The following is a 25,455-nucleotide window of genomic DNA, read 5'->3' on the forward strand; positions in this document are numbered from 1 at the left end:
TAAATTCAGCTTAGCAACTTTTTATTAAAAGGTTGAAAAAACTATTCTCCAAGGCTATAAAAACTTAAAGGGTTGGGCCAAAAATTTAAGATAGGTTGGGATGTCAGAAACAAACAATTTTTTACACCCTATATTGAGCCTATATCAGTATTCCGATTATTTTGAAAACAATGCCAAGAAATTGGCATTTGTCACAATTGTGTGTGATAATAAATCGTTTTACATGCAGGGTTGGAATAATTAAGCTCGCATACTTGCAATGTGCATGTGACTTTTGCCCAAACTCAGTATCACAAAATTTTGCTGGTGCTAACTTAAATGGAATCGACAGCATTTATCATTTCTTTGACTTTCTGTTTCGATCTGCTGTAAATATGTATTCATTCGTGGTGCTTTACATGATACGCACAATTGATGATGTTTTTACATAGTGTGCAGCCTGGCAGGGGTGGCGGAATCTGATTTTGACTTGCATGTTTTTGCCAATTGCTATTTTTAGCTCGACTATTCGAAGAATAGGGAAGCTATCCTACTCGCCCTGGTGTGAGCGTCACACAAATGTTAAAGTTAGCGTACCACCCCAAATATTTTCAAAGTCCATTGAGATATTGCTTTCATATTTTGCATACTTGTTTACCATCATGACCCCAGTCTGTAAAAAGGAGGAGGCAACTCTATCAAGCATTTTGACTGAATTATGGCCCCTTTTCGACTTAGAATATTGGAATGTTAAAGTTTTACTCATTGCTTATATTATACTATCAAGCACTGAGAATAGTCGAGCGCGCTGTCCACTGACAGCTCTTGTTTACATGTCCGTATGATAGTTATAAATATAGTAAATTCTGGTCAAATTTCACTTTGTCGTACAAGCTTTGGGACAACCTGGGCAATACGGACAACTGAATTTGCCACCCCTGCCTGGTTACAACATGATTTTATTTGTGTCTGCTTGTGTATTGTGGCGTAAGAAGGTAAATATGAAGTATTTCTACAATTTATATTGTGGAGTAAGTAAGTATGAAGTGTGACTGCAGTTGTATTGTAGAGTAAGTATATTAAAGATATATTAAAGTACATCTATGGTAATTATTATGAATACATTGTCATGGAGTAAGTATGAAGTGCGTTCACAATTGTGTCATGGAGTACTTTTGAAGTACAACCATGTTTATATCGTAGAATAAGTATGAAATATGTCTATACAGTATGTTGTATTGTGAAGTATAAAGTAGTCTACAGATGTATGGTGGAGTAAGTATGAAGTATATCTATAGATGTATGGTGGAATACGTATGAAGTATGTTTACAGATGTATCATGGAGTAAGTATGAAGTGTGTTTACAGATGTATGGTGGAATACGTATGAAGTATGTCTACAGATGTATCATGGAGTAAGTATGAAGTATGTTTACAGATGTATCATGGGATAAGTATGAAATTTGTATACAAATGTATCATGGAATAAGTATGAGGTATGTCTACAGATGTGTCATGGTGTAAATATGAAGTATATCTACATATGTATCATGGAGTAAGTATGAAGTATGTCTACAGATGTATGGTGGGATAAGTATGAACTTGAAGTTTGACTATAGTCGTATTGTGTAGTATTTATAAAGTATGATAACAGAACTTTGTGTCATGGAGTAAGTGGCAGTGTGAAATATGTCTATGTTACTAAGCTAACTAGTTGAGAATGCATGAGGTATGCCAGCAGTAGTATTTTGGAGTAAGTATAAAGTACCTCCACAGTTTTATACTTGAGTAAGTATGAAGTAATTCCATAGCTGTGTCATGGAGTAAGTATATGAAGTGCATCTACAGTTGTGTCATTGAGTAAGTATAAAGTACACACACAACAGTGTCATGGATTTAGTATAGAGTGCTTTCACAGTTGTAATTTGTTGATCAAGTATGAAAAGTTATAATGAATGTTTAAAGTTGTATTATGTATAATATGGAATAAGTATGAATTATGTCCTCAGTTGTATTGTGTATCAAACATTAGATTTGTCTACAAGTTATGTTATGAATTTTTTATACTCACTAAAAAGCACTTGAATTCTAACCATGCACATTTATAGTACATAAAAAATTATAAGCTGTGACTGTTTTACTGTTGGGCATTAGTATCATGTATAAATTTGTTAAAGATGATAACTTTTGCAGATGATCACATCATGTACTGTTAATTCCTGATTCATCAATGCCATGATTGAACAGCAATTCACTAGTAAACGTTTCATTGCATATAGCAACAAGCAACTCCGCAGTCTTCTAAATTTCTTTTGAAAAGTCAACTTTGATCTTAAAGTTGTATGATACTGTTTAATATTTTCCTTTTTGGGATGGCTACCAATTAGATAATCTTAAAAAAGTCACATTATATTTTGACCTTATCAGTCTTGGCTTGATTAATCATTAAAAGTGTTTTGAGAAGAAAATGGATATAATTACACAAAATTTTAATAGCCTTAGAAGTTAATATCAGGGTCGAACACAGACTAATGTTTATTTTTCTGTTTTAGATAAATTGTTCTTCAACAAACAATAATTACATTTTGTTTTTGACATAGCTTTACTGTTTAAACTTGTTAGATATTGTATGTCACTATAGACACACTTATTTAAGAATCCTTGTTAAAGAGATTTGAGACAAATTGTTTATAGTGTAATAGTAACATGATATCTACAGTCTGATGTATTACTATACACCACAGGCATTGGGTTATAATTACATGTATTGTCAAAATATATCATATCAGATTGTTTTTGTTTTTTTTTGTTAATCTTGAGAAAATGCACAAGTTGTGCTGTAGAAATATTGCTTAACTTTTTTTTGTGCACATTACTATGCAAAAGAACAGAAACAAAGCATATTGTGAAGTCAATGATTCAGTTTTCATCAAACATATTTAAGAAACAGTTTACTAAATCTTCAAGATCATTAAGTTGCATTTCAATACTATTTTCAAAGAATGTATTTTCTGTTGTGAATTATTTAAAGAAGGTTGTTGAGAATCTTTTTGTGATTGCTTTCTTCTATTTAATAAGGCTCCATGTTAACATGTTTAAATGAGTCCTTGTCATGTTTGACTGGTAAATGTTTACAAAATTTCTATCCAGTTAAACAAAATGATCATCCTTAGAACAACCATGTCTTTCTGATTGAAACATGTTTTCTGTCTGTTAAAGATATTAGATTTGTCTTTTGCAGTAAACAAGGAGTCACCGTATTTGCCCACTTGTTCGGTTTTAAAAATTGATTAATTTCAAAAATGGATTGCTCCATTTTGAATACATTTGCATCAAACAATAGGGAAAATGTTCCTGGATTATTTTCTTTTAGCTCACCTGAGCCAATGGCTCAGGTGACCTTTTGTGACCGCTCAATGCCTGTTGTGCGTTGTGTGTCAACAATTTCTAAAAATCTTTCTGAAAACCATTGGGCAGATTTACACCAAACTTCACAGGAATGATCCTTTCAGGCAGGAACATTTTTAAAGTTTTTCCCTTTTTACTTTAGCCTGTAGCATCCTTTATTCATTTATTGACCTGTCCCATTTTTTAGCTTGACTGTTCAGAATGTAGGAAGAGTTATTTGACTTAAGATAGTTATGCATGTTTGATAAAATAAAACCTGAATTTGACGTACAGAAATGAAAGTCATTTTGTAACGTAACACTTGGTCTGTGTACCTGAAGCTTGTCTTGAACACAACACATTACGACAGTTCTAACATTTATTTTCTACGAAGAGAAACACACAGTAACTTATAAATGTTCAGTCTAATTTCATGAATATTATCAATGTTCAATAAGTCTTTTAAAACAGTTCTGTTTACTGATCTATTTAACAACATTTCTTAATTATAAATATATTTCAAACTAGCTCTAACAAAGCTTATTAAGTTTCAGCTCATGAGAGCGGGAACAAGTCCCTTAGCCCGCCACTTGGGCAGTCTCTCCCCCGATCACAAGTATATTGAGTTTATAAAGTGTTATACAGGAAAACACAGCAGACACGTTATTTCACTTCCTGTCAACCTGGTAATTAAACTTCGATATTAACTAATGTTTTACACACCGAAGCTGCTGCAAAGTTGACAAGTTTCTTCTGATTTTTGAGATGTACAGTTAAAATCTTAATTATCCGAAAGAAATACCAAAATAGAAAATTATAAACATAGGTATTACATTACAATTTTTAGCTCCACTATTCGGAGAATAGGGGAACTATTCTACTCGCCCCGTCATTGGTGCGGCTTACCTTTCTTGGTTAAAGTTTTTTGTCAACCTTCATTTTTCTGTCATATCTTTGTTACTATTGCTTATATCTTACTGTAACTTCACATAAACATTTTCCAGTATACAATCAAAGTATGTGTAGAGACCATTATACCCAAGGTCAATGTCACCAAGGTGTTATACTTAGGTTATTTTTAAGGTTAAAGTTTTTTTGGCAGGAAGAAGGAAGGGTATATTGTTTTGCAGATGTCGGTCAGTCGGTATGTAGACAAATCCGTTTCCGGATGATAACTCAAGAACGCTTGGGCGTAGGATCATGAAAGTTGATATGTTGGTTGGTCATAACCAGCAGATGACCCCTATTGATTTTGAGATTTGTAGGTCAAAGGTCAAGGTCACTATGGCCCAGATCATTTAAACGGTTTCCGGATGATAACTCAAGAACACTTGGGCCTAGGATCATGAAAGTTGATAGGGAGGTAGGTCATGACCAGCAGATGACCCCTATTGATTTTGAGGTCAAAGGTCGAGGTCACAGTGACCAGGAACAGTTCAATGTTTTCTGGATGATAACTCAAGAATGCTTTGGCCTAGGTTCATAAAGTTGATAGGGTGGTTGATCATAACCAGCATATAACCCCTAAAGATTTTTAGATCAATAGGTCAAAGGCCAAGGTCAAAGTGACCCAGAAATGTTAAATGGTTTCAGGGTGATAACTTGAGAACAATTTGGCCTAGGATCATGAAAATTGATAGGGAGGTTGATCATGACCAGCAGATGGCACCTATTGATTTTGAGGTCATTAGGTCAATGGTCAAGGTCACAGTGACCAGGAACAGTTAAAATGTGTATGGATGAAAACTTGAGAATGCTTGGGGCCCATGACCCCTATTGATTTTGAGGTCAAAGGTCAAGGTCACCTTGACCAAGAACAATGCACTTTTATGCTCAGTGACTAAATAATTTCTGTCCTTGTGCAATTACTGAATGCATCAAGGGGCATTTCGTGTTCTACGAGCTCTTGTTCTCTCATATCTTTGTTAATATTGCTTATATCTTACTGTTACTTCACAAAAAACATTGTCCAGTATAAAAACAAAGTATGTGTAGGGGCTGATCTGTTATACCGAAGTTCAAGGTCACCAAGGTGTTTACTAAGGTTATTTTTAAGGTTAAAGTTTTTTGGCAACATTTGTTTTTCTGTCATATCTTTGTTGCTGTTGCTTATATCTTACTGTAACTTTACATAAACATTATCCAGCATACAAACAAAGTATGTACAGGGGCTGGGCCCATTATATCCAAGGTCAAGGTCATCAAGGTGTTATATTTAGGTTATTTTAAATGTTAAAGTTTTTTGGCAACCTTTGTTTTTCTGTCATATTTTTGTTATTATTGCTTATATCTTACTGTAAGTTCACATAAAGCATTGTCCAGCATACAAACAAAGTATGTGCAAGGACTGGGCCCATTATACCAAAGGTCAAGGTCACAAAGTTGTTATACTTGGAATTATTTTCATGTTAATTTGTTTTGAAATTCGTTTATAGACATATCTTTGGTACTTTAAAGGATGACTTGAAATTAAAAGGTGTTATTTATAATCATCGTCATCTGCATGTGTGGTAACAATCCCTGTAACTCTTGATTTGTATTTTTGACCAAATTATGCCCCTTTCATACTTAAATTTTTATCTGTACCTCTCTGATTATTTGATATTTTTAACACAGACTCATGCTATGATGCAATATTCATCCACAGTTCTAGTTGGTCTTGTCAGTAACTTTACTATATTCAAGTAACTTGCCACAGTCACCATAACAAATTAATTTGTTGCATGTAAGATTCAGACCTCTAACTCAAGGTTAAGGTCACCTTTAGAGATGAAACATTTTGGTATTTTTTTATCTGGTCTGTTACTTTTTTATGCATTGGTGTATATCTAAATAACTTTGCATACATAATAACCATTACAAGACATTGTGTCATGTACAAAGGTCACAGACACTTAAGTTACCTTTTTTGTGTACATGAAATTTCTTCTCTTTTATATGATAAAAGTACAATACCTGTGCTTTATGTCAGTTTTCCCACTAATTTAAAAATGAAATTATGTTTATAACTAGAAAATGCTTTTGTAAAAAGCGCATGTCTCCCCCAATGCAAAGTCCTATAGGCAAGAAGTCAATAGGGGTCAGGAGCGAAAGTCAAAGAGACACTGATGGTTGGCTGCAATAGGGATCATCTACTTGGCATGTCCAGTAATCCCGCTAAATTTCAACACTCTTGGCCTAGTGGTTCTCAAGTCACTGTTCAGGTTCCTGTGACCTTGACCTTTGATCAAGTGACCTCAAAATAAATAGGGGTCATCTACTCTGCATGTCCAATCATCCTATTAAGTTTCAACATTGTAGGTCAAGTGGTTCTCAAGTTATTTCCAAAAAATGATTTTACATGAACAGGCCACTGTGACCTTGACCTTTAATAGACTGACCCCAAAATCAATAGGGGTCATCTACTCTGCATGTTCAATCATCCTTTGAAGTTTCAACATTCTGGGTCAAGTGGTTCTCAAGTTATTGATTGGAACTGGTTATCAATGTTCAGGCCCCTGTGACCTTGACCTTTACGGAGTGATCCCAAAAACAATAGGGGTCATTAACTCTGCATGAACAATCATCCTATGAAGTTTCAATATTCTGGGTCGAGAGGTTCTCAAGTTATTGATTGGAAATGGTTTTCCATGTTCAGGCCCCTGTGGCCTTGACCTTTAACAGAGTGACCCTAAAATCGTTAGGGGTCATCTACTTTGCATGAGCAATCATCCTATGAAGTTTCATCATTCTGGGTCAAGTGGTTCTCACGTTACTGACCGGAAATGGTTTTCAATGTTCAGGCCCCTGTGACCTTGACCTTTCACAGAGTGACCCCAAAATTGTTAGGGGTCATCTATTCTGCATGACCAATCATCCTAATAAGTTTCAGCATTCTCGGTCAAGTGGTTCTCAAGTTACTGACCGGAAATGGTTTTCAATGTTCTGGCCCCTGTGACCTTGACCTTTAATGGAGTGACCCCAAAATCGATAGGGGTCATCTACTTTGCATGTACAATCATCCTATGAAGTTTCAACATTCTGGGTCAAGTGGTTCTCTAGTTATTGCTCGGAAATGGTTTTCCATGTTCAGGCCCCTGTGACCTTGACCTTTGATGGAGTGACCCCAAAATCAATAGGGGTCATCTACTCTTTATGATCAATCATCCTATGAAGTTTCAACATTCTGGGTCAAGTGGTTCTCTAGTTATTGATCGGAAATGGTTTTCCATGTTCAGGCCCCTGTGTCCTTGACCTTTGATGGAGTGACCCCAAAATCAGTAGGGGTCATCTACTCTTCATGACCAATCATCCTATGAAGTTTCAACATTCTGGGTCAAGTGGTTCTCTAGTTATTGATCGGAAATGGTTTTCAATGTTCAGGCCCCTGTGACCTTGACCTTTGACGGAGTGACCCCAAAAACAATAGGGGTCGTCTACTCCAGCAGCCCTACAACCCTATGAAATTTGAAGGTTCTAGGTCAAATGGTTCTCCAGTTATTGCTCGGAAATGAAGTGTGACGGAAGGACGGACGGACGGACAGGGCAAAAACAATATGTCTCCTGGGGGAGACATAATTATTAAATAAGGTGATTGTAATGATACATGTAGATATAAAAAGCTATTGATAATTGTAGAAATCCAGAATGCAAAACCCAAACACAGGATATAACTTTATGGTATATAATTATAGGTAAATAGAGAATTACTTTAGTTGCAATACCTTTATAATAGGTTGATATGTAGTGCAGTTCTGCATTGAAAAATAGTAGAATTAACTTTTTTTCTGGTGTGTTATTTAAAAACAAAGTTTTGTAGTAGCATGTAAATGTCATGCATTTCATTTATTAGCTCACTCTGAGCCTTTGCTCACTGTCCAATGTTAGTCCACACTTTCCATTAAACAACATCTCCTAAACCACCATGCTAATTTTGATGAAACTTCACAGGGATGATCCTTGGATGATCTTCTTCAAAAAATTGTTCAAAGAATTGAATTCTGTATAGAACTCTGGTTGCCATGGCAACCGAAAAGAAAAACTTTAAAAATCTTCTTATCTAAACCACAAGGCCTAGGGCTTTGATATTTGGTATGTAGCATCATCTAACAACAATATGGGCCTCTACCAAGATTGTTCAAATTACCCCCCTAAGGTCAAATATGGCCCTGCCCCGGGGGTCACATGGTTTATATAGACTTATATAGGGCATGGTTCGCACAGGTCCTTGAAAGTCCTTGAATTTGATCCTAAGTCCTTGAAAAGTCCTTGATTTTTTTCTTCCAAAAAATCCCCTGAAAAAGTACTTGAATTTTGAAAAAAACGTAGAAAAGTCCTTAAATTTTGCTAAAAACGGGGGTGCAATCGTATTGTAGGGGAAAAATACAAAAAATAGATAACAAATAATTCAAAACGAGCGAAAAAACGGTGTAAAATAAAAATACATGCACACCCACGGAGGGAACGCTAGTTGAACACCGTTTCGGTACGGAAGTTAGATACGGAATAGCGATTTTCACAACGTTAAAATATTATGCGCAAGGTCATTGTAGCGTGACTTATCAACAACAACAATGAGTGGCCCAAAAAATAAATGTAGTTTCGCCAATAAATGGCTTACACAGGATGATTATTCATCGTGGTTAAAGGAGTTTAAGTCAGACAAGCATAAGTGTATGTGATAAACTCATTGATGTCGGAAGTATGGGAGAAGGTGCGTTGAAATCACACGCGAAAACAAGAAGTGAAGTCCCTTGAGGACAAATTGAAAACTAGTCTTGAGAGCTTGAAAGACTTATAAGAAACATGTACTAAGTATGTATACAGGCAAATATAGCTCATAAAAGGTAATCCCATTGAAGATCTCATTAAGGTTAAGATATGCTATTGTAGCTTATGGAAAATAAAACTGTTCTGTAACTTTTCTTCTATCATAATGCCTTATTAAGAGCCTAAATGGTTTTGTAATTTAAGATTTAAAGCGATTAAAATGGTCCTTGAAAATCGATAAAAAGTCCTTGAAAAGTCCTTGATTTTTTTTTGCCAAGTCCTGTATGAACCATGTAGGGAAAACTTGAGAATCATCTTGTCCAAAACTATAAGACCTAGGGCTTTGATATTTAGTATGTAGCATCATCATTCCAGTGGTCCTCTACCAAGATTGTTCAAATTATCACCCTAGGATATAATATGGCCCTGCCATTGGGGTGGGGGTCACATTATTTCTATAGACTTATATAGGGAAAAACTTTGAAAATTTCTCGTCAAAAACAAAAGGGCCTAGGCCTTTGATATTTGGTATGTAGCATCATAGAGTTGGCCTTTAAAAAGATTGTTTAAATAATTCCCCTAGGATGAAATATGGCCCCACCCAGGGGGTCACATGGTTTTGTATAAACTTGTATAGGAAAAAAACTTTTTGTCTGAAACCACAACACCTAGGCTTTAGATATTTAGTATGAAGAATTGCCTTGTGATCCTCTACCAAGATTGTTCAAATTATTCCCCTGGGGTGAAAAAAGGCCCTGCCACGGCGTTCCCTAGTTTTACATAGACATATATAGGAATTTTTTTTTAAAAATCTTCTTGTCTGAAAGTCCAAGGCCTATGCCTTTGATATATTGTTTGTATCATTACCTAGTTGATCTCTAACAAGATTGTTTGAAATATGTCCCATGGGTGAAAAGAGGCCCCGCCCCGGGGGTCTATTGATGAGTTATATAGGAAAAAATACTTCAAGAATTATCTGATTATATTTCCTGTTTAATTATATTTAAAAGATGACCCCAACTCATAACACCCGACTGTGACCTTGACCTACTGACCTACTCTTGTTTTTAGCTCACCTGAGCACAAAGTGCTCGGGGTGAGCTATTGTAATCGCTCACCGTCCGGCGTCCGGCCATCCACACTTTTCTTTAAACATCTCCTCCTAAATAAACAGGCCAATTTTAATGAAACTTCACAGGGATGTTCCTTGGATGGTCTTCTTTAAAAATTGTTCAAAGAATTGAATTCCATGCGGAACTCTGGTTGCCATGGCAACCGAAAGGAAAAACTTCAAAAACCTTCTCAAAAACTAGAAGCCCTAGAGCTTAGATATTTAGTGTGAAGCATTGCCTAGTGGACCTCTACCAAGTTTGTTCAAATTATGACCCCGGGGTCAAAATTGACCCCGCCCCAGGGGTCACTTGATTTTATAGAGGAAAATCTTAAAAAATCTTCTCAAAAACCAGAAGGCCTAGAGCTTAGATATTTGACATGTAGCATTGCCTAGTGGACCTCTACTAAAGTTGTTCAAATCATGACTCTGGGGTTAAAATTGACCCCGCCCCAGGGGTCACTTGATTTTACATAGGAAAATTTTCAAAAAATTTCGAAAAATAAACCAGAAGGCCTAGATCTTAGATATTTGACATGTAGCATTGCCTAGTAGACTTCTACAAAATTTGTTCAAATTATGACCCCCAGGGTCAAACTGACCCCGTCCCATGGGGTTACTTGATTGTACATAGAAAAATCTTAAAAATTTTCTAAAAATAAACCAGAAGGCTTAGATACTTGATATGTAACATTGCCTAGTAGACTTCTACACACTTTGTTCAAATCATGACCCCCGGGGTAAAGTTGGCCCCGCCCCAGGGGTTACTTGATTGTACATCGGAAAATCTTCCAAAAAAAATCTAAAAAATCATCAGTTTGACATTTGAAACATATAGCTCATATTACTCAGGTGAGCGATCCAGGGTCATCATGACCCTCTTGTTAAAGATACAGACTTAGAATTTGGATGACATGTATAATTTTGCACACTTACCTTAAAACTGACTTTCAGTGAACATGAATGTACCTACTGGCCTACTTATTTTTGTTTTTGATGCTTTAGCAAAGAAATTTGTTCAAGGAAGCAACTTAACTTAGGTGAGCGCGATATAGGGCCATCATGGCTCTCTTGTTTATTAATTACCTCCCTTTAATATGATAAACTATTTTATTATATTTGTATTTATTTTTCCATGCCAGTTTAAGAATAAAATCACATTAAATCTTAAAATGAAAAAAAAAACATTTGAAAGCATTCACAGACATTTTTCAAACTACATGTGCATAATGTTTTATGAATTATATGATACATAGTAATGATTTATATACATTTTTAGTATGTTGCCCTATAAAATAGAAGATGTAGTATGTTTTGTGAAAAACGTCCCTTGTTGGGGGACGTTGGTAACTCTTACAAAATTTCGTTTTACATTAGTATTGACGACACATGTTATGCTGTTATGTAAATCTGTAGATACTTGTTTATTTTGTACTTCCTTTTGTGTGTTACTCGGAGTTTATTTTCTTGAATTGTTCCATATTTCTGTAAAACTTTAATTCACATGCTTTCTGTGTAAAACTTTGTTACTTAATGTAATTATAATACATAAATTGTACCTAAATGTAATTGTTAAACATACTCATTATTGAATGTAAACAAATCACAATGGTTTCGTTTGTAAAGAAGAATCAAAATAAAGATGGAAATATCAATACTCCTTTGAATTTGTTTTTCTTTTTAAAGATGATTTTTGTTCCAGCCTGCTTTAGCAGTCTTTTTCGAGAAAGAGATGCCACTTTTCAACCAACAACAGAGATGGACCATAAAATGTTTTTACGAAAAAGGCTTGCATGTGACCAGCGTAAAAAAGAATACTACATGAGTAGCATATGAAAGAGATAACATATGAAAAGCATATAAAAGTAGAATCATATGAGTAGCATATGAAAGGAGCTCGCATATGAAAAGCATAAAAAAGGAGACGCATATGATTAGCATATGAAAGGAGATAACATATGAATTTGATATCGGTATCATGCCCATATCATATGCTAGGCCTTTCAATTTGCATATGAAATTCATATGCTAATCATTTCATATGAAACTGATAAAATTTTCATATGAGAATCATAAATCGATATCATATGCTTATCATATGCGGCTCTTTTTTTATGATTAGCATATGAAAGGTCTCATGTGAAAATCATACGATTATCATATCGGTTTCATATGTGGCGACATTGCCTGTGTACCCTTACTTTTTTTCTTTTGAAATAAGTTGGCAGAAATGTTACCAATAACGAGACGCTGTGTCATACGCAACACCCCAACCCCTAGCTCTAAGGTAAGGGTCACACTCAGAGGTTTAAGGCTAACAGGATCTGTTTCTTTTCTTGTCCATAACTCTGCCATTCATCAAGGGATTTTAAAATTATTTGGCACACATATTCCCCATAATGAGTTGATGTGTCATGTGCTAGACCCAGGCCTCTAGCAGCAAGGTCTGTGTCACACTTAAAAGGTTAAAGATCTATTTTTTCCGTTCGATAACACAAATTTCAAATTACTTGCATAAATGTCCAATAATTAGTTGGTGTATGATGTGTAAGACACAGACTCCGAGCTCCAATGTAAAGGTCACTTTTTTTTCTGGTTTGTAATTTTTAATACACTGTTGTATATTTAAATAACTTGGCATAAATATCCGCTATTACAAGACATAACTTTATTTTCATTTTTTATTTGTACATGAAATTACCTCCCATTTATATGATAAAGTACAATACATGTGTGTTTTTATATCAGCATAATTTTATTTTCAGTAAGATGGTATTGATAGATATAAATTGTAGACTTGCAGAATGCAAACTAAAGCCACATTTATAACAATGGTATATATAGGTAAATGCATCATTACTATGGTTGAAACACATTAGGTTGATATGAAGTGCAGCTGTGCATTGGCCAACTGTAAAGATAACTTTTTCTAGTGTTTAATTAAAAATAGGTTTCTTAGTACCATATTAGTTTCATGCATTTCATTTGTTTATTAATTACCTCCCCTTAATTTGATAAATATATCATTGTATTTCTTTTTTTTCTTACAAATTTATTTATAAAATCACATTTAATCTTTACTACAGCTGTCACAGGAGTCACGAATTATACCTCCAAAATACGGCCTTTTCACAGAAGTAAGCCAATGTCAAAGTCAAACCTCAAAATCAGTAGGTGTCATCTGCTGGTCATGATCAACCTCCCTATTATGTTTTGTGGTCCTAGGCCCAAGTTATCATCCGGAAATCGTTTATAATGTTACACCTGTGTACCAAAACTTATTTAAATCTGTGAAACTTTTCATGAGTTATATGTCCGAAAACCATGAACCGACCGTCAAGCTTTCTCCTATTACTTAGAGAAGACGTTGTATTTGAATGCATGTCGGTAACTCTGTTAGAAAGTCTTGTTTATATTTTTAACGCATAAAATATAGTCCCTAGAAGAATTACCATTGTTAATTTGGTGATGTAGTGGTACAAAATACACGAAGAAAACAATAGTATTTGGAGATGGGGTTTGTATACGGAGTACATCTAGAAACGCAACGATAGGTCTACGGTCAATATTTTAGGCCAACGATGCCTTGCATTGGTAAATGCAAATGGTGGTTATACGTTATTAATTATGTGCTTGTTGGCTCTGTTGAATTTGGCCCTTTGATTTAATTCAAATATACATGTACAAGGATATAATAAAGGAAAGTAAGAAAACATCGAGCGTTAAAGGTTGCATTTCTAGATGTACTAAGCATATAAATATTCTTTGTAACGATAGTGATATTTAATGTTTTATACAAAGTGTAGATCTCTCATTCTCTCATTTGTCAGTCGAATAGCAAGTATCGCTTTTGATCAGGATACAGCGTTACAGTATTTGCATTCTTTCAAGAACTACATGACTATATATACATAAGCATTTGTTTTCCTTTAGGGGAAATTCTTTGGTTACTTGGTTGAATGTATTAGACGTGCAAGATCTACTTTATAAATGTAATTCATGTAATCACTTAAACACACATTTGTCCGTTACCAAGATCCATTTTACAATGAGGGTAAAACAGAACATTATCTACAAGTCTAATGGCTGACTTTAATAGCAGGCAAAGAGTTAAGCAATATTGCGCACATAAAAGTTCCTACTCAAACTTAAAATCACATGCACATACCTATTCCTAAACTAGAAGATAATTTTAATATTGAATCGAAAGCGACCTGCAATAATGGAAAGGAAAAGTGCTTCATAAACAGTTTCTGAACTTGTACTTAACAACTGCGTAAATACGTAAACTCGTTGTAATAATAACGTTCATTTACAATGAAAAGTGTTCTTAGTCTTAAATGAATCATGCAAAATTAGCCCTGAAATCGTAAGTGTTTTAGACACACAAGATGTATATAAGAAAAATCAAAGTCAGCATTTGTGTTTTATTTAATACATCGATATTCATGTAGTGCTTTATAAATAAATATTAATGTTCTTGAACTCTTTATTGAATGACCTTTTGACAGATAAGCTGACAGACAGATACACAAAGGTGAGATAATATTCCAAATTAAATTAATTAATTTCCTTCATTTTGAAGCATTTGACTTTCAGTACTTGGAATTATGATAAACAGATGAAACTATTCATAAATGAATCAGTAATTTGCATTTTATTCAGTATTTGTCATTTTATCATATCACTTACACAAATTCATACAAGTATATAGAAATAGAAAAAAAACTAATAGTGATGGGACCACGTAATCATCTAAATGAGCAAATGCTTCGAAAGATTAAACAAAGTCCTATTTTGCACATATTTTCTTACTTGGAATAAATCAAACTAGAAAGCAACGTTGAGTCGGTGGCATATGAATAGAAAACATATGTCAGATAAAGAATGATTTTTGCTGAAAACTCGACATTTCTTTCTGGTTTGATTTATGCCAAGTATGTCCGGATCTTTTGTCGTATGAATATTTTGCATACTGGACATTTTGTCATTGGTTCTGCACACTCCATGCACAATCGATGGTGCGTACAGGGCAGAAATAGAACATTTACGTTGTTTTTGCCGCATGTCATGCAGATAATCAAACTTTTCAACCGTTGATTTTCCTCAAAAGGAGTCTCTGAAAATATACGTATAAAGGTGGTTATTATTTGCCTTTTTGTGTTACTGATTGTTACATTTTCATGAAATCATTACTACTCATATTGCTGATATTTTACAGAAGTAATTAGGTTACGTATAGGGAAACTAAAGAACTTGACTAAATGGTACTAAGAAACAGATTTATACAGTAAATATTAGCTGTATCATCTAATATATGATATAGAGATTTTTATTTTATTTTTATTTTCACAAAAGAGAAACAATCGCATAAAACCATAGGAATCTCTACACCTTTTTCTTTGCGCTGTAAATAGTTTCAGTTCTACTAATATGGTTGTAAAGAAGTTCCTTACCATTGTGCTTCATTGCTAGTGCGTTTTCTCTTAGTTGTCTTTCTTTGCGAACCTCGATTGTGTCTAATAGTTCATCAATAGTCGGTTTGACATTTCCTATCGGTAATGAAATAAACGAGAACAGAAAGTGAAAAAAGATAATATTCGGATAATAATATTTCACATCTAAAGTGTATAAATTAATATAATTTGGTGGTGTTGCTTTGAAAATGGTTGTTGTGCTCCCCCCCCCTCCCCCCATGAGTGGTGGGGGCATATAGATTTGCTTTTGTCCGTGCGTCCGTCCGTCGGTCCGAAGTTCGTGACACACCTAGCTCAAAAAGTATTTGATATTAATTAATCAAACCTTGCACGAGTCTTTATCATGATATGAACTTGGGCACCTTCTATTTTTACGTCTGGCTCCACCCACTAATTTTAAAGTTATGACCCATGAAATAGTCAAAAATGCACATTTTAACCTTGTGACACGCCTAGCTCAAAAATTAATGATATAGATTCATGAAACCTTGCATGAGTCTTAATCATGATATGAACTTGCGCACCTTCTAGTTTTCCTCTAGATCCGTCCCCTATTTCTAGAGGTATGGCCCCTGAAATAGTCAAAAATGCACATTTTCACCTTGCGACACGCCTAGCTCAAAAAGTGTTTGATATAAATTGATGAAACCTTGCATGAGTCTTTATCATGGTATGAACTTGCGCACCTCCTATTTTTCGTCTGACTCAGCCCCCTATTTTTAGAGTTACGGCCCCTGAAGTAGTCAAAATGCACATTTCTATTAAAAGTATTTGATATAAATTGATGAAACCTTGTATGAATCTTTATCATGATATGGACTTGCGCACCTCTTATTTTTCATCTGGGTCTACCCCCTATTTCCAGAGTTATGGCCCCTGAAATAGTAAAAAAATGCACAATTTCCCTAATTATGTGCCTCACTCAAAAAGTATTTAATGTAAATTCATGAAACCTTGCTTGAGTCTTTATCATAATGTGACCTTGTACACTTGGCATTCTTCTTGACAATTTTAGCATTTATTACAGAGTTATGGCCCTTGAAATAGCAAAAATAGTAGATTTGTTGTTTGTGATGCTCATAGATCAAAAAGTATATGGTACAGAATAATGAATCCATTTCATTTTTTCAGGCTATACCCCATTAAGACTGCAAACATTTGAATGATTTCCCCTTATTTGTGACAAATGCGCCAGTGGAGGGCACACCCTGTGTCCTACAGACACATTCTAGTTTCGATTAATTTCAAATACCAGAACGCAAATGCGCAAAAATTAAAACATAGTATTCATAAATATAAAGCTAAAATACAGCCTGTAACTTTTGTTCAAATTTACGTATTTATTTTTAATTGAATTAATCACTGGTTATAAATTTGACGGCATTTAAACATTGTTCACGAGTAAAATATTCAAACGTCGCATATCAGCCATGTTTAACGAAATTTTCAAATCAAACGCAATACGATATCTAAATTATCAGGAAAAGTACAAACCCATTTTTATCAACTCTTTTGCAGCGTCATTGATATCTGTCCGCTGAAAGCCCATTTCTAGACATATGTCTTTATGTTCCTGGAGAGCAGCTTTGAACACTGGATCTCTCAGTGACATCTGCTCCATTGTATTTGTAATATCTTGACCATCCAACACCTGTTGCTCGTTTGTTGAGTTTTCATTTTCCTAAATAGAATGAGGAACAATGTACTGTTTGCAACAATTATACATATGAACATGTGTGAAAATGTACATCTAAATAACGTGTAAATATTCATTTACCCCACTTGTATAATTTGCTGATGCTTGAACAAGCGCTACAAATTCTTCGCCTTTCATTTCCCTGACAAATGGACAATCCGGAAACCAACGACAATGTTCTGTCCACGGAACATCTTCCGGGTCCCACCGCCGCAATCCACCGTCGCACATGAAACAACGCACTTGGTCTTCAAACCCTAATTATATATAAATAAAATAATATGAAAAAAGCTGTAATAACATCACTGCTTGATGAATATTACATTTAACAATTTTAAAGTAAGCACACTATTTGTAATTGTACAACCTCGTATAACATTACCAGTATAATAGAGTCCGGCCTCTGCCAACTGCAGAGGTGTCTGAATCATATGTCCTGGCCATCCAGCGAAAGATGAAAGACGGGCTTGCATAGTTTTATACTCGGGATGCCGGTATTGTAAGTTCGAGTCTGTGTTTGTAATTAACTGCTCTGTAAAAAATATAAAGTAATACAAAACATTTCAGATATAACAAGGAACTTTATGTAGATATAGGATAAAGAAAATGTTAGCAAAAGAATCTCCCTTCACCCCAACCTCCCTGCATGCATCGTACAAGAATGTTTATCTTATGATACCTCAATCATTATCCTTATTTATGATTACTTCAATAAACTTGTTCAGATTTACCATTATTATAAATGTATGGATTCAGTTGGCACTTGTGAAATAGCATAGACACTCTGAGGTATCAGAAGGAGGTTTCTTATTAGGAATATTGGTGGAAACTATAGGCAAAAATCAAAAGTTATTACAACCGACATCCAGACAAGCAAAAGCTTAAAAATAAAGTTGTCGTCAGGCGATTCTCACAAGGCTTCAGAATTATATAAGGATATTTTATTATGAATAAATTTAAAACCGTATATTCCCTCGTATCCTGCTATTTTGCATGCATAAAAATTCTAGCTACATTCAATTAACGTATCGCCGTTTATGTAAAAGGATGATCAAATATATATGTAAATAGGTACAGATGTTATAATGGACTTACGTGTTGGCTGTAGTGTCTGGCACTTGATCTAAAAGATATATAATGAATCCGTTAAATAATAGAAAATGTACCTTTTATCATATGTCACCATGACATCGTGTGTGATAAATGCAAGAAATATACACGCCTTTTTGAATATTCACTAATCATACAGCTCTTAAATACTATTAAGACCTTCAACATGTTTACCTTAATGGCAGATAATCTTTCAGTTCCCAAATATTCGGCCAGAAATTGACAGTTTGGAGAATGTCGTACATGCTCCATCAATGGATTGTCTCCTTCCGAGAAATCTTTAAGTCCTATACCACATTGAAAACAACGTACCAAGTCATACTGATCTGAAATGAGAGCAGGTCTTAAAATACAACTTGATTTTCAATTTGCAAGTAAGAAAACATTTGTTCAAATGTTTGCCGAAAATGTTTTGTTTCTTCAAAATTTTGAAATTTACGAATGAAAAGTTCTGTATCATTTTTGTTTGTCCAATACTTGAAACAATGTGTTGTGAAATAATTGAACAAAACAGTAGGCATTAACTGAACCCTCCATATCTATTCAAATGATACTTAATATTTTTACCACCGCAAAAATGAAATGAAACATTCCTTAAAACTAAAGTCATAATCCAATATATCATGATCATACTTGTAAAGAAAAATCCAGCTTCAGAAAGTCTAACTGAATCAGGATTTCTTAAAGTCCATCTTGCATAAGACCTCAGTCTTTGACTATAGTCTGTATATTCCGGGTGCCTGGATGGGTTAGTTGGTCTATGTAGATTTGTTGCTACCACGTTTGTACCTGGTGCATTTTCCAAACTTTGTCCAGATGTAACATGTCTCCTTTTTAATTGTTGATAATTATTTGAACTGACACTTTCAACATTAAGTGGAGAAAATGAAGCACCGTTTGAAAAAGCAATGTCACTTTTATCTTCAGCAGCTTGTTCAACAGAAACTTGCTGAGGAAAGCATGTATTAGGTATATCAAAGTTCATGATGTACATGTGCAATAAAAGAGAGAATGGATTGTTAAATGTATGGTTACAAAAATATATTTGATTGAATATGCAGTGAAAAATTACCTTAGAAAGAAATAGGTACGCTTACTAACTTTGGATTTGTCCTAATTCACATTTTTACAGAAAAATATTCTGTAATGTTACCGCTTCTGGCTCTTGCTTTGTGTATACAAAAGTCTTAATCACTTTTGTTAGTTCAAAATACAACCAATAACTTATGCGATTCATACATTATGGTTTGATAGAATAGTAAATCTCACCTTCTATTAATTAACTCACACAATTAAAATAAGAAACTAAAATCTCCCTCTGTCGATGGTCCTCCGATTTAGCATTGGATGGGTACCGTCCCTACAGCTAGTATATAAATGTAATGCACACGCTTCACGGATATCTCGTGCGGTCAACTGTCTACCTTTGACTATATGTCTCCAGATTATAGATAGGAAACGCGAATTGTTTTCCTTCGACTCCGTTTTCAAGCGTTTAAAATACCAACTGGTAAGTTCTGTTACAGTATATCTAGCAGGAAATATTTGTGCCTTAAATCCCACCATGTCCCTGTATATATAGATCAGATCATGGTGTATGCAACATTTAGAATCTTTTGTTATTCTGCAATGACTTTTGAAGTAGATATTGTCAATTCTACCTGAAAGGGATCAACAAAAAATGTTTATTGCAAAATACATATTAAACAGAATTGCTTTGAAGTTAAGGGATAGGGAGATCTCTGGACTATATAAATATGAAGCATTAGATTAAAACAACCATTTTATATTTGTTCTGCAAAACGCACATTATTGGGCCTAAGTATGTGTTCATGCTATTGCTTATTGCAGGTCCTGATCCAGTTGCACCCAACTATTTTTTCAAAAATTCAGACTCAAAAATGCACCACAGGCCAACATTTTATTCATATATTTCAAAATTTCCCAAGGGAATACCCCGGAACCCCCTAAAACGACGAGAATACATCTTCCCTTACATCAAAATTAGACAAAACAAATGCACCTGAGGTTACCATCTCATACAGATATTTCATAATTTTACAGGTGGAGACCCCACAACCCTAGCCCTACTAAACTGATGGGAGTAGCCATCCTGTACCTCTAAATTCAGACAAACAAATATACCAGAGGCCACCATTTCCTATATATATTTCAAATGTATCCAGGGGAGACCCCCTGACACCCATAAAATAATGGGAGCACCCATCCCGTACCTCAAAATGTAGATCAAAAGTGCACCAGGGGCCTCCATTTCATGCCTATATTTAAAAATGTTCAGGATGAGACCCTCCATCCCAATCCACCAACCCCAATGATGGAAGTAACCTCACCCATACCTTAAAATTTAGACAAAAATGCATCAGATGCCCCAATTTCATGCTTATCTATATTTGAAAAAAACATTTCTACGATTAGTTACAGAAAAGAGCGGAATAGAACATACGCTTTATATATATATATATATATATAAAAGCGTAAGTTAACATAGTGTTGAGAATGATTGATGAATGCGATTTAATATAGTATCGAAACGGCGACTTTATTCGTTACTTGCAATGTATTTGATCGATTTTCATTGTTATTGCTTATGTAGTCTTAAGTTCACGTTGACTTAATTAATGTCATTATATATATATATATATTAGACTATACTATAATTCAACCGATTGACTAACCTTCAATATGATATGGATTATTTTGATAAATCAATAGATTGTATGAATTCAAAACAGTCCGGTAGTTTGAATGAAATATATCACTCGCGAACCATAAAAAAAATCATTCATTGTACGCCGAGTTCATGATTTAAACACTCAAGAAAAAAACTAAATGGAATAAATTAATCTTAGCAGGAGCGACTATAATAAACCGGTACGCCATATCACAATTTCAATCGTGTCAGTTAGTTAGACATGTTTATTTTAAGAAACAAACGTATAATTTGTCAAGTAGGCTCGTATGTTATGAAGAAGTCGCCCATATTATGATATGTCATAGATCTGAACATTGCAAATAGATAGTCTGGTAGACATATTTATATATTTAAAGAAATACTTTCACGACATACTTACAATTTGTCTTTGCCAAGATTTTAATTCACATAGATTAATCCTCATAAAGTAGATACATATTTATTACATATAACTGTGACATGTACTTCTTGGTATGAATATTTATCTAACTTTATCTAAATGAATGACTGCATTTAGTTTAAAAGGCCACATTGTTTATTACTTCCTGATAGCATTGATAAATGTTTTTATGACTGTTAAAATACCCCAGAGTTTCAACTTCATCACTTAAGCATTTCATGGAAGTATTTCATGAAAGTTTGGGTTTTCTCCAAAGTCAAAAGCAATGTTATTAAATGAAAAGTTAAACACTATATATTTGTAAACAAAAATAAATAAAAGATATTTTCCAATTAACATAACGAATTCATTTACTAGTCCTCCTCGTTGGAAAAATACTTTCTAATAATAGACGGAATTTTACGAAATATTATCAAATTCAAAGTATACCCTTTGCATTAGTAATCCCAAACAATTATATAGCAATTTTAAGTATGTTATTCCTTTATATTTTCCGTTTCAAAAGGTGTGTATTCTAAATGGAAATGATGGTTTTAAAATGTTTATTTATATTGATTATTTCAATTGAAGAACGGAAAGTCACTTAGAGCATGTAGACTGGCTATTATTCATTCAATCATTGAACTTAAAAGAGGGCGTTTGAACATTCATGACTATTATGTAATAAAGATACACGTGGAACTTAATCATTACCTAAAGTTAATCATATCATGTGAGAATATGGGCATAGTTACAAGTTTTCCCAATCAAAAATGCACTTTTAGATACGTGTATAAGGTTTTGTTATAGATATAAAGAGTCACGCGACTAAATCTGATTTCATTATAGTTATTATATGAGCCGTGCCATGAGAAAACCAACATAGTGGGTTTGCGACCAGCATGGATCCAGACCAGCCTGCGCATCCGCGCAGTCTGGTCAGGATCCATGCTGTTCGCTAACAGTTTCTTTAATTGCAATAGGCTTTGAAAGCGAATAGCAAGGATCCTGACCAGACTGCGCGGATGCGCAGGCTGGTCTGGATCCATGCTGGTCGCAAACCCACTATGTTGGTTTTCTCATGGCACGGCACATATATAAATGTTTCTTCAGTTAATTGACAGGTCCGATTCCATAAAGGCATGCAAAAGTGCTATTTTATATACAAATTACCACTCTTAAGAGGTTATCAATTTGTTTAGGTACCATGCGTTCATTAGCTTGGAGCAACACCACTGAGAGGCGACACAAACTAAAATATGTCCTTGAATTATTTATCAAAAAGTAAATCGATTCTGTTTAAAATGTCATTTAAGATTTAAATGGATAATACAATCCCATGGTTCATCTTGTTGGCTCCTTATCGCTACAGGATAATCAATTCAGACAAAATTCTTGATGGAGTTATGTACTCTTGTCTAAAAATAATGAACAGTGTGATGTTACAAAATTGTTATAAGTTTCAAATCTGTATACCAAAAGGTTTTGACACTTTTCGACCCAATGTGGAGTGGTACGAAAATTTTAAACAAGCCCAACGCCGACGCAATGGTGAGTAGGATAGCTCTCATTATTCGAATAGTTGAACTAAAAGTTACAATTTCGATTTAATATGTGTGAGTTGTAAAATATGGTAAAGACATACTTGAAATTATCCAGTGTCAAATGTTCTCTTTTAAAAAATTATATTCCTTAGTTAAACAATAATCAGCGCACAAAATATAAATAGTTAAAAGACGTCATGCACATTGATTCAACTAAGGCAAACAGTAACGATAGATAAAATGTACACATGTATGTATAAACCGTATCGATTAATCAGCCCACATTCTGAACCAATAATATCAGAAACATTTGTGTAAAAACAAACCATCGTCATAGCAATTTGCTTACAAAGGAATATGAATGAATAATTCACTCTTCACAACAAGTTAATTTTTAGTTGTTTTTTAAGTTTTCTCACATAGTAACAATATGTTTTTGTTTGGGGATTGTAATCATGTTTCTAATAATTAACAAATTAGCTATTTGATATCTGACATTTCCAAATACACACAAAAACAAAAACTTTATAATTGAAAATTCTCATCGGTTCCAAAATCGTAAATGAAATATTACTATAAATCATAAAAAGTTTCAAGCACTCTTTTTCTATCTGCTTATTGTACTATTTTATTGACCTGTCAAAATGTATATCGATTACATGGTCGGTGCACAGAATATTTATTTAATCTTCGGTTGATTTTCGGTATATTCCGTACAGTGTACGGAAAGTAACCTGCAATTAAAATGGTTTATATTTAAAGCGTGTATACGGAGGTTCGATAGTCACGATAGCTCAGTGGTCACTGTCAGTAGCATGAAACCTCGAGCTCTTAAGACCGAATCCTTGCAGTATCTGTATTTGTTTTCACAAACACTTTGTACATGTATATTTTATCTAATGTTTTCTCCATTGTATTTTTACAACTATTTTTTTTTAATTTTTATCTCTTTTCTAATTTCTTTTCTTTAATATCATTTTTATTCACCGTTTATTTCAGTATATTACAATTTCATACATATAAATTAAAACAAGCTATATTCATGATTCAGTTTCGATCGCTCTAATTTCAGTACGAAACACATTTAAACGTGAAGCCCGTGAATTTTAATTTTCACGTGTCCCTTTGTAATTTAAAACATATAAACCAATAAACAATTAAAAATGAAAATAAAAAATGTTCTCATCTATGGGCTCGAACCAGCAATTTCCCGCATAAAAGCCATGTGTTGTAACCACTGAGCCATCGATACGAACGACAAGAAAGGGTTTCACTTACAATACTAATAATGACATTTAGACACTTAACCAAAATTTATTTCCGTAAAACATACGGATAGCACCAGAGTTGGGCCGAATATTATAATATCGAACGCACAGAGCGTATAATGTATGCACATTTGACAGGTTAAAAAATAGCACAGTACTAAAGCATGTCTGTTCACTTATCTCACATAATATTAATTTATTATTATGTATAATAATTATTGTATCTGAAAACTGTCGTTAGGTTCTAAAACGTTTACCTTTTAACAATAAATCTGTGCCATATTTGATAAATTGTCCATAACAGCGCTGTTGCAATCATTATGTCTGATCATACTCTTAATAGTTAAACTACAAACACTATATATTGGATTGAAATATAGACTTAGTTTAGTTTGATTACAAGATATCTTCACCTCAACGCAAGAAGTGGATAACTACATTGACTTAAAATGACTAAACTACACATCATGCTTTACACATCATGGTGTAAGAATTTATAAAATCAAACTTTACCTATATTGACCTTAATTCGTCCACCATTTCTGTTAAGGGTTTTCCGGTTTAAAATGAAACGAAATTCCCTGCATTCAGCGAGCACCTTGCAAACATCAGGTGACAGAGAGAACATGATAATCAATATCTAGAGCGTACAAGTATAGATACCGCGTATAGAAATGTAATGATGTTTTGAAAATTAACTAAATAAAACAATAATCTAAAACGAATTCAGCACATTATTGTCTTTAGCATGCGCGGATCCAGCCAATTTTCTCAGAGGGGGTCAGACCGAACTTCATTATGACAAAAATGTGTTTTCATACACTTAGTATTTGATGTGACTTGTGCGGATGCTAGCCGTTTACAAATACAGGGTTGCCAATAAGTTTTTGTTGAACAGGCTGAAATAGAAAAATAGCCGAACAGCTAGAGGTTCCGGGGGCATGCCCCTCCCCCTCCCCTGGGGTCATATAAACGACGGTGTCTACTTGTAGCAGTGAGCACAATGTCCAACTTTATAGTGCTGCCTCACCGGAATATCACGC

General features: G+C 34.2%; 1 protein-coding gene across 4 annotated transcripts; it reads right to left on the reverse strand.

The window, feature by feature from the left end:
- Positions 1–14,638: 14,638 nt before the first annotated feature.
- On the reverse strand, positions 14,639–25,010 carry LOC128556232 (baculoviral IAP repeat-containing protein 8-like). 4 transcript variants are annotated; one of them, XM_053540603.1, is made up of 9 exons: positions 24,926–25,010; positions 19,142–20,169; positions 18,683–18,834; positions 18,494–18,521; positions 17,781–17,930; positions 17,480–17,655; positions 17,197–17,383; positions 15,682–15,777; positions 14,639–15,344 (listed from the first exon to the last, which is right to left on the reverse strand). In XM_053540603.1, the coding sequence occupies exons 2-9, from the start codon at positions 19,500–19,502 to the stop codon at positions 15,154–15,156; spliced, it is 1,341 nt and encodes a 446-aa protein (XP_053396578.1). In that variant the 5' UTR covers positions 19,503–20,169; positions 24,926–25,010; the 3' UTR covers positions 14,639–15,153. The 4 variants fall into 4 exon arrangements, with proteins under 4 accessions (XP_053396578.1, XP_053396575.1, XP_053396577.1 ...); XM_053540600.1 differs by lacking the exon at positions 24,926–25,010 and adding an exon at positions 23,246–23,391; XM_053540602.1 differs by lacking the exon at positions 24,926–25,010 and adding an exon at positions 22,051–22,386.
- Between the last annotated feature and the right edge of the window lie 445 nt (positions 25,011–25,455).

The sequence above is a fragment of the Mercenaria mercenaria genome, chromosome 4, assembly GCF_021730395.1.
Source record: "Mercenaria mercenaria strain notata chromosome 4, MADL_Memer_1, whole genome shotgun sequence".
Lineage (NCBI taxonomy): Eukaryota > Metazoa > Mollusca > Bivalvia > Venerida > Veneridae > Mercenaria > Mercenaria mercenaria.

Coding starts and splice junctions, on each gene's coding strand:
- LOC128556232 (XM_053540603.1), bottom strand. CDS start 19,502: ATGTACATCATGAACTTTGATATACCTAATACATGCTTTCCTCAGCAA. Junction 18,522..18,682: donor AAAGATTATCTGCCATTAAG/GTAAACATGTTG, acceptor TATATCTTTTAG/ATCAAGTGCCAGACACTACA. Junction 15,345..15,681: donor ACTAGCAATGAAGCACAATG/GTAAGGAACTTC, acceptor GTATATTTTCAG/AGACTCCTTTTGAGGAAAAT.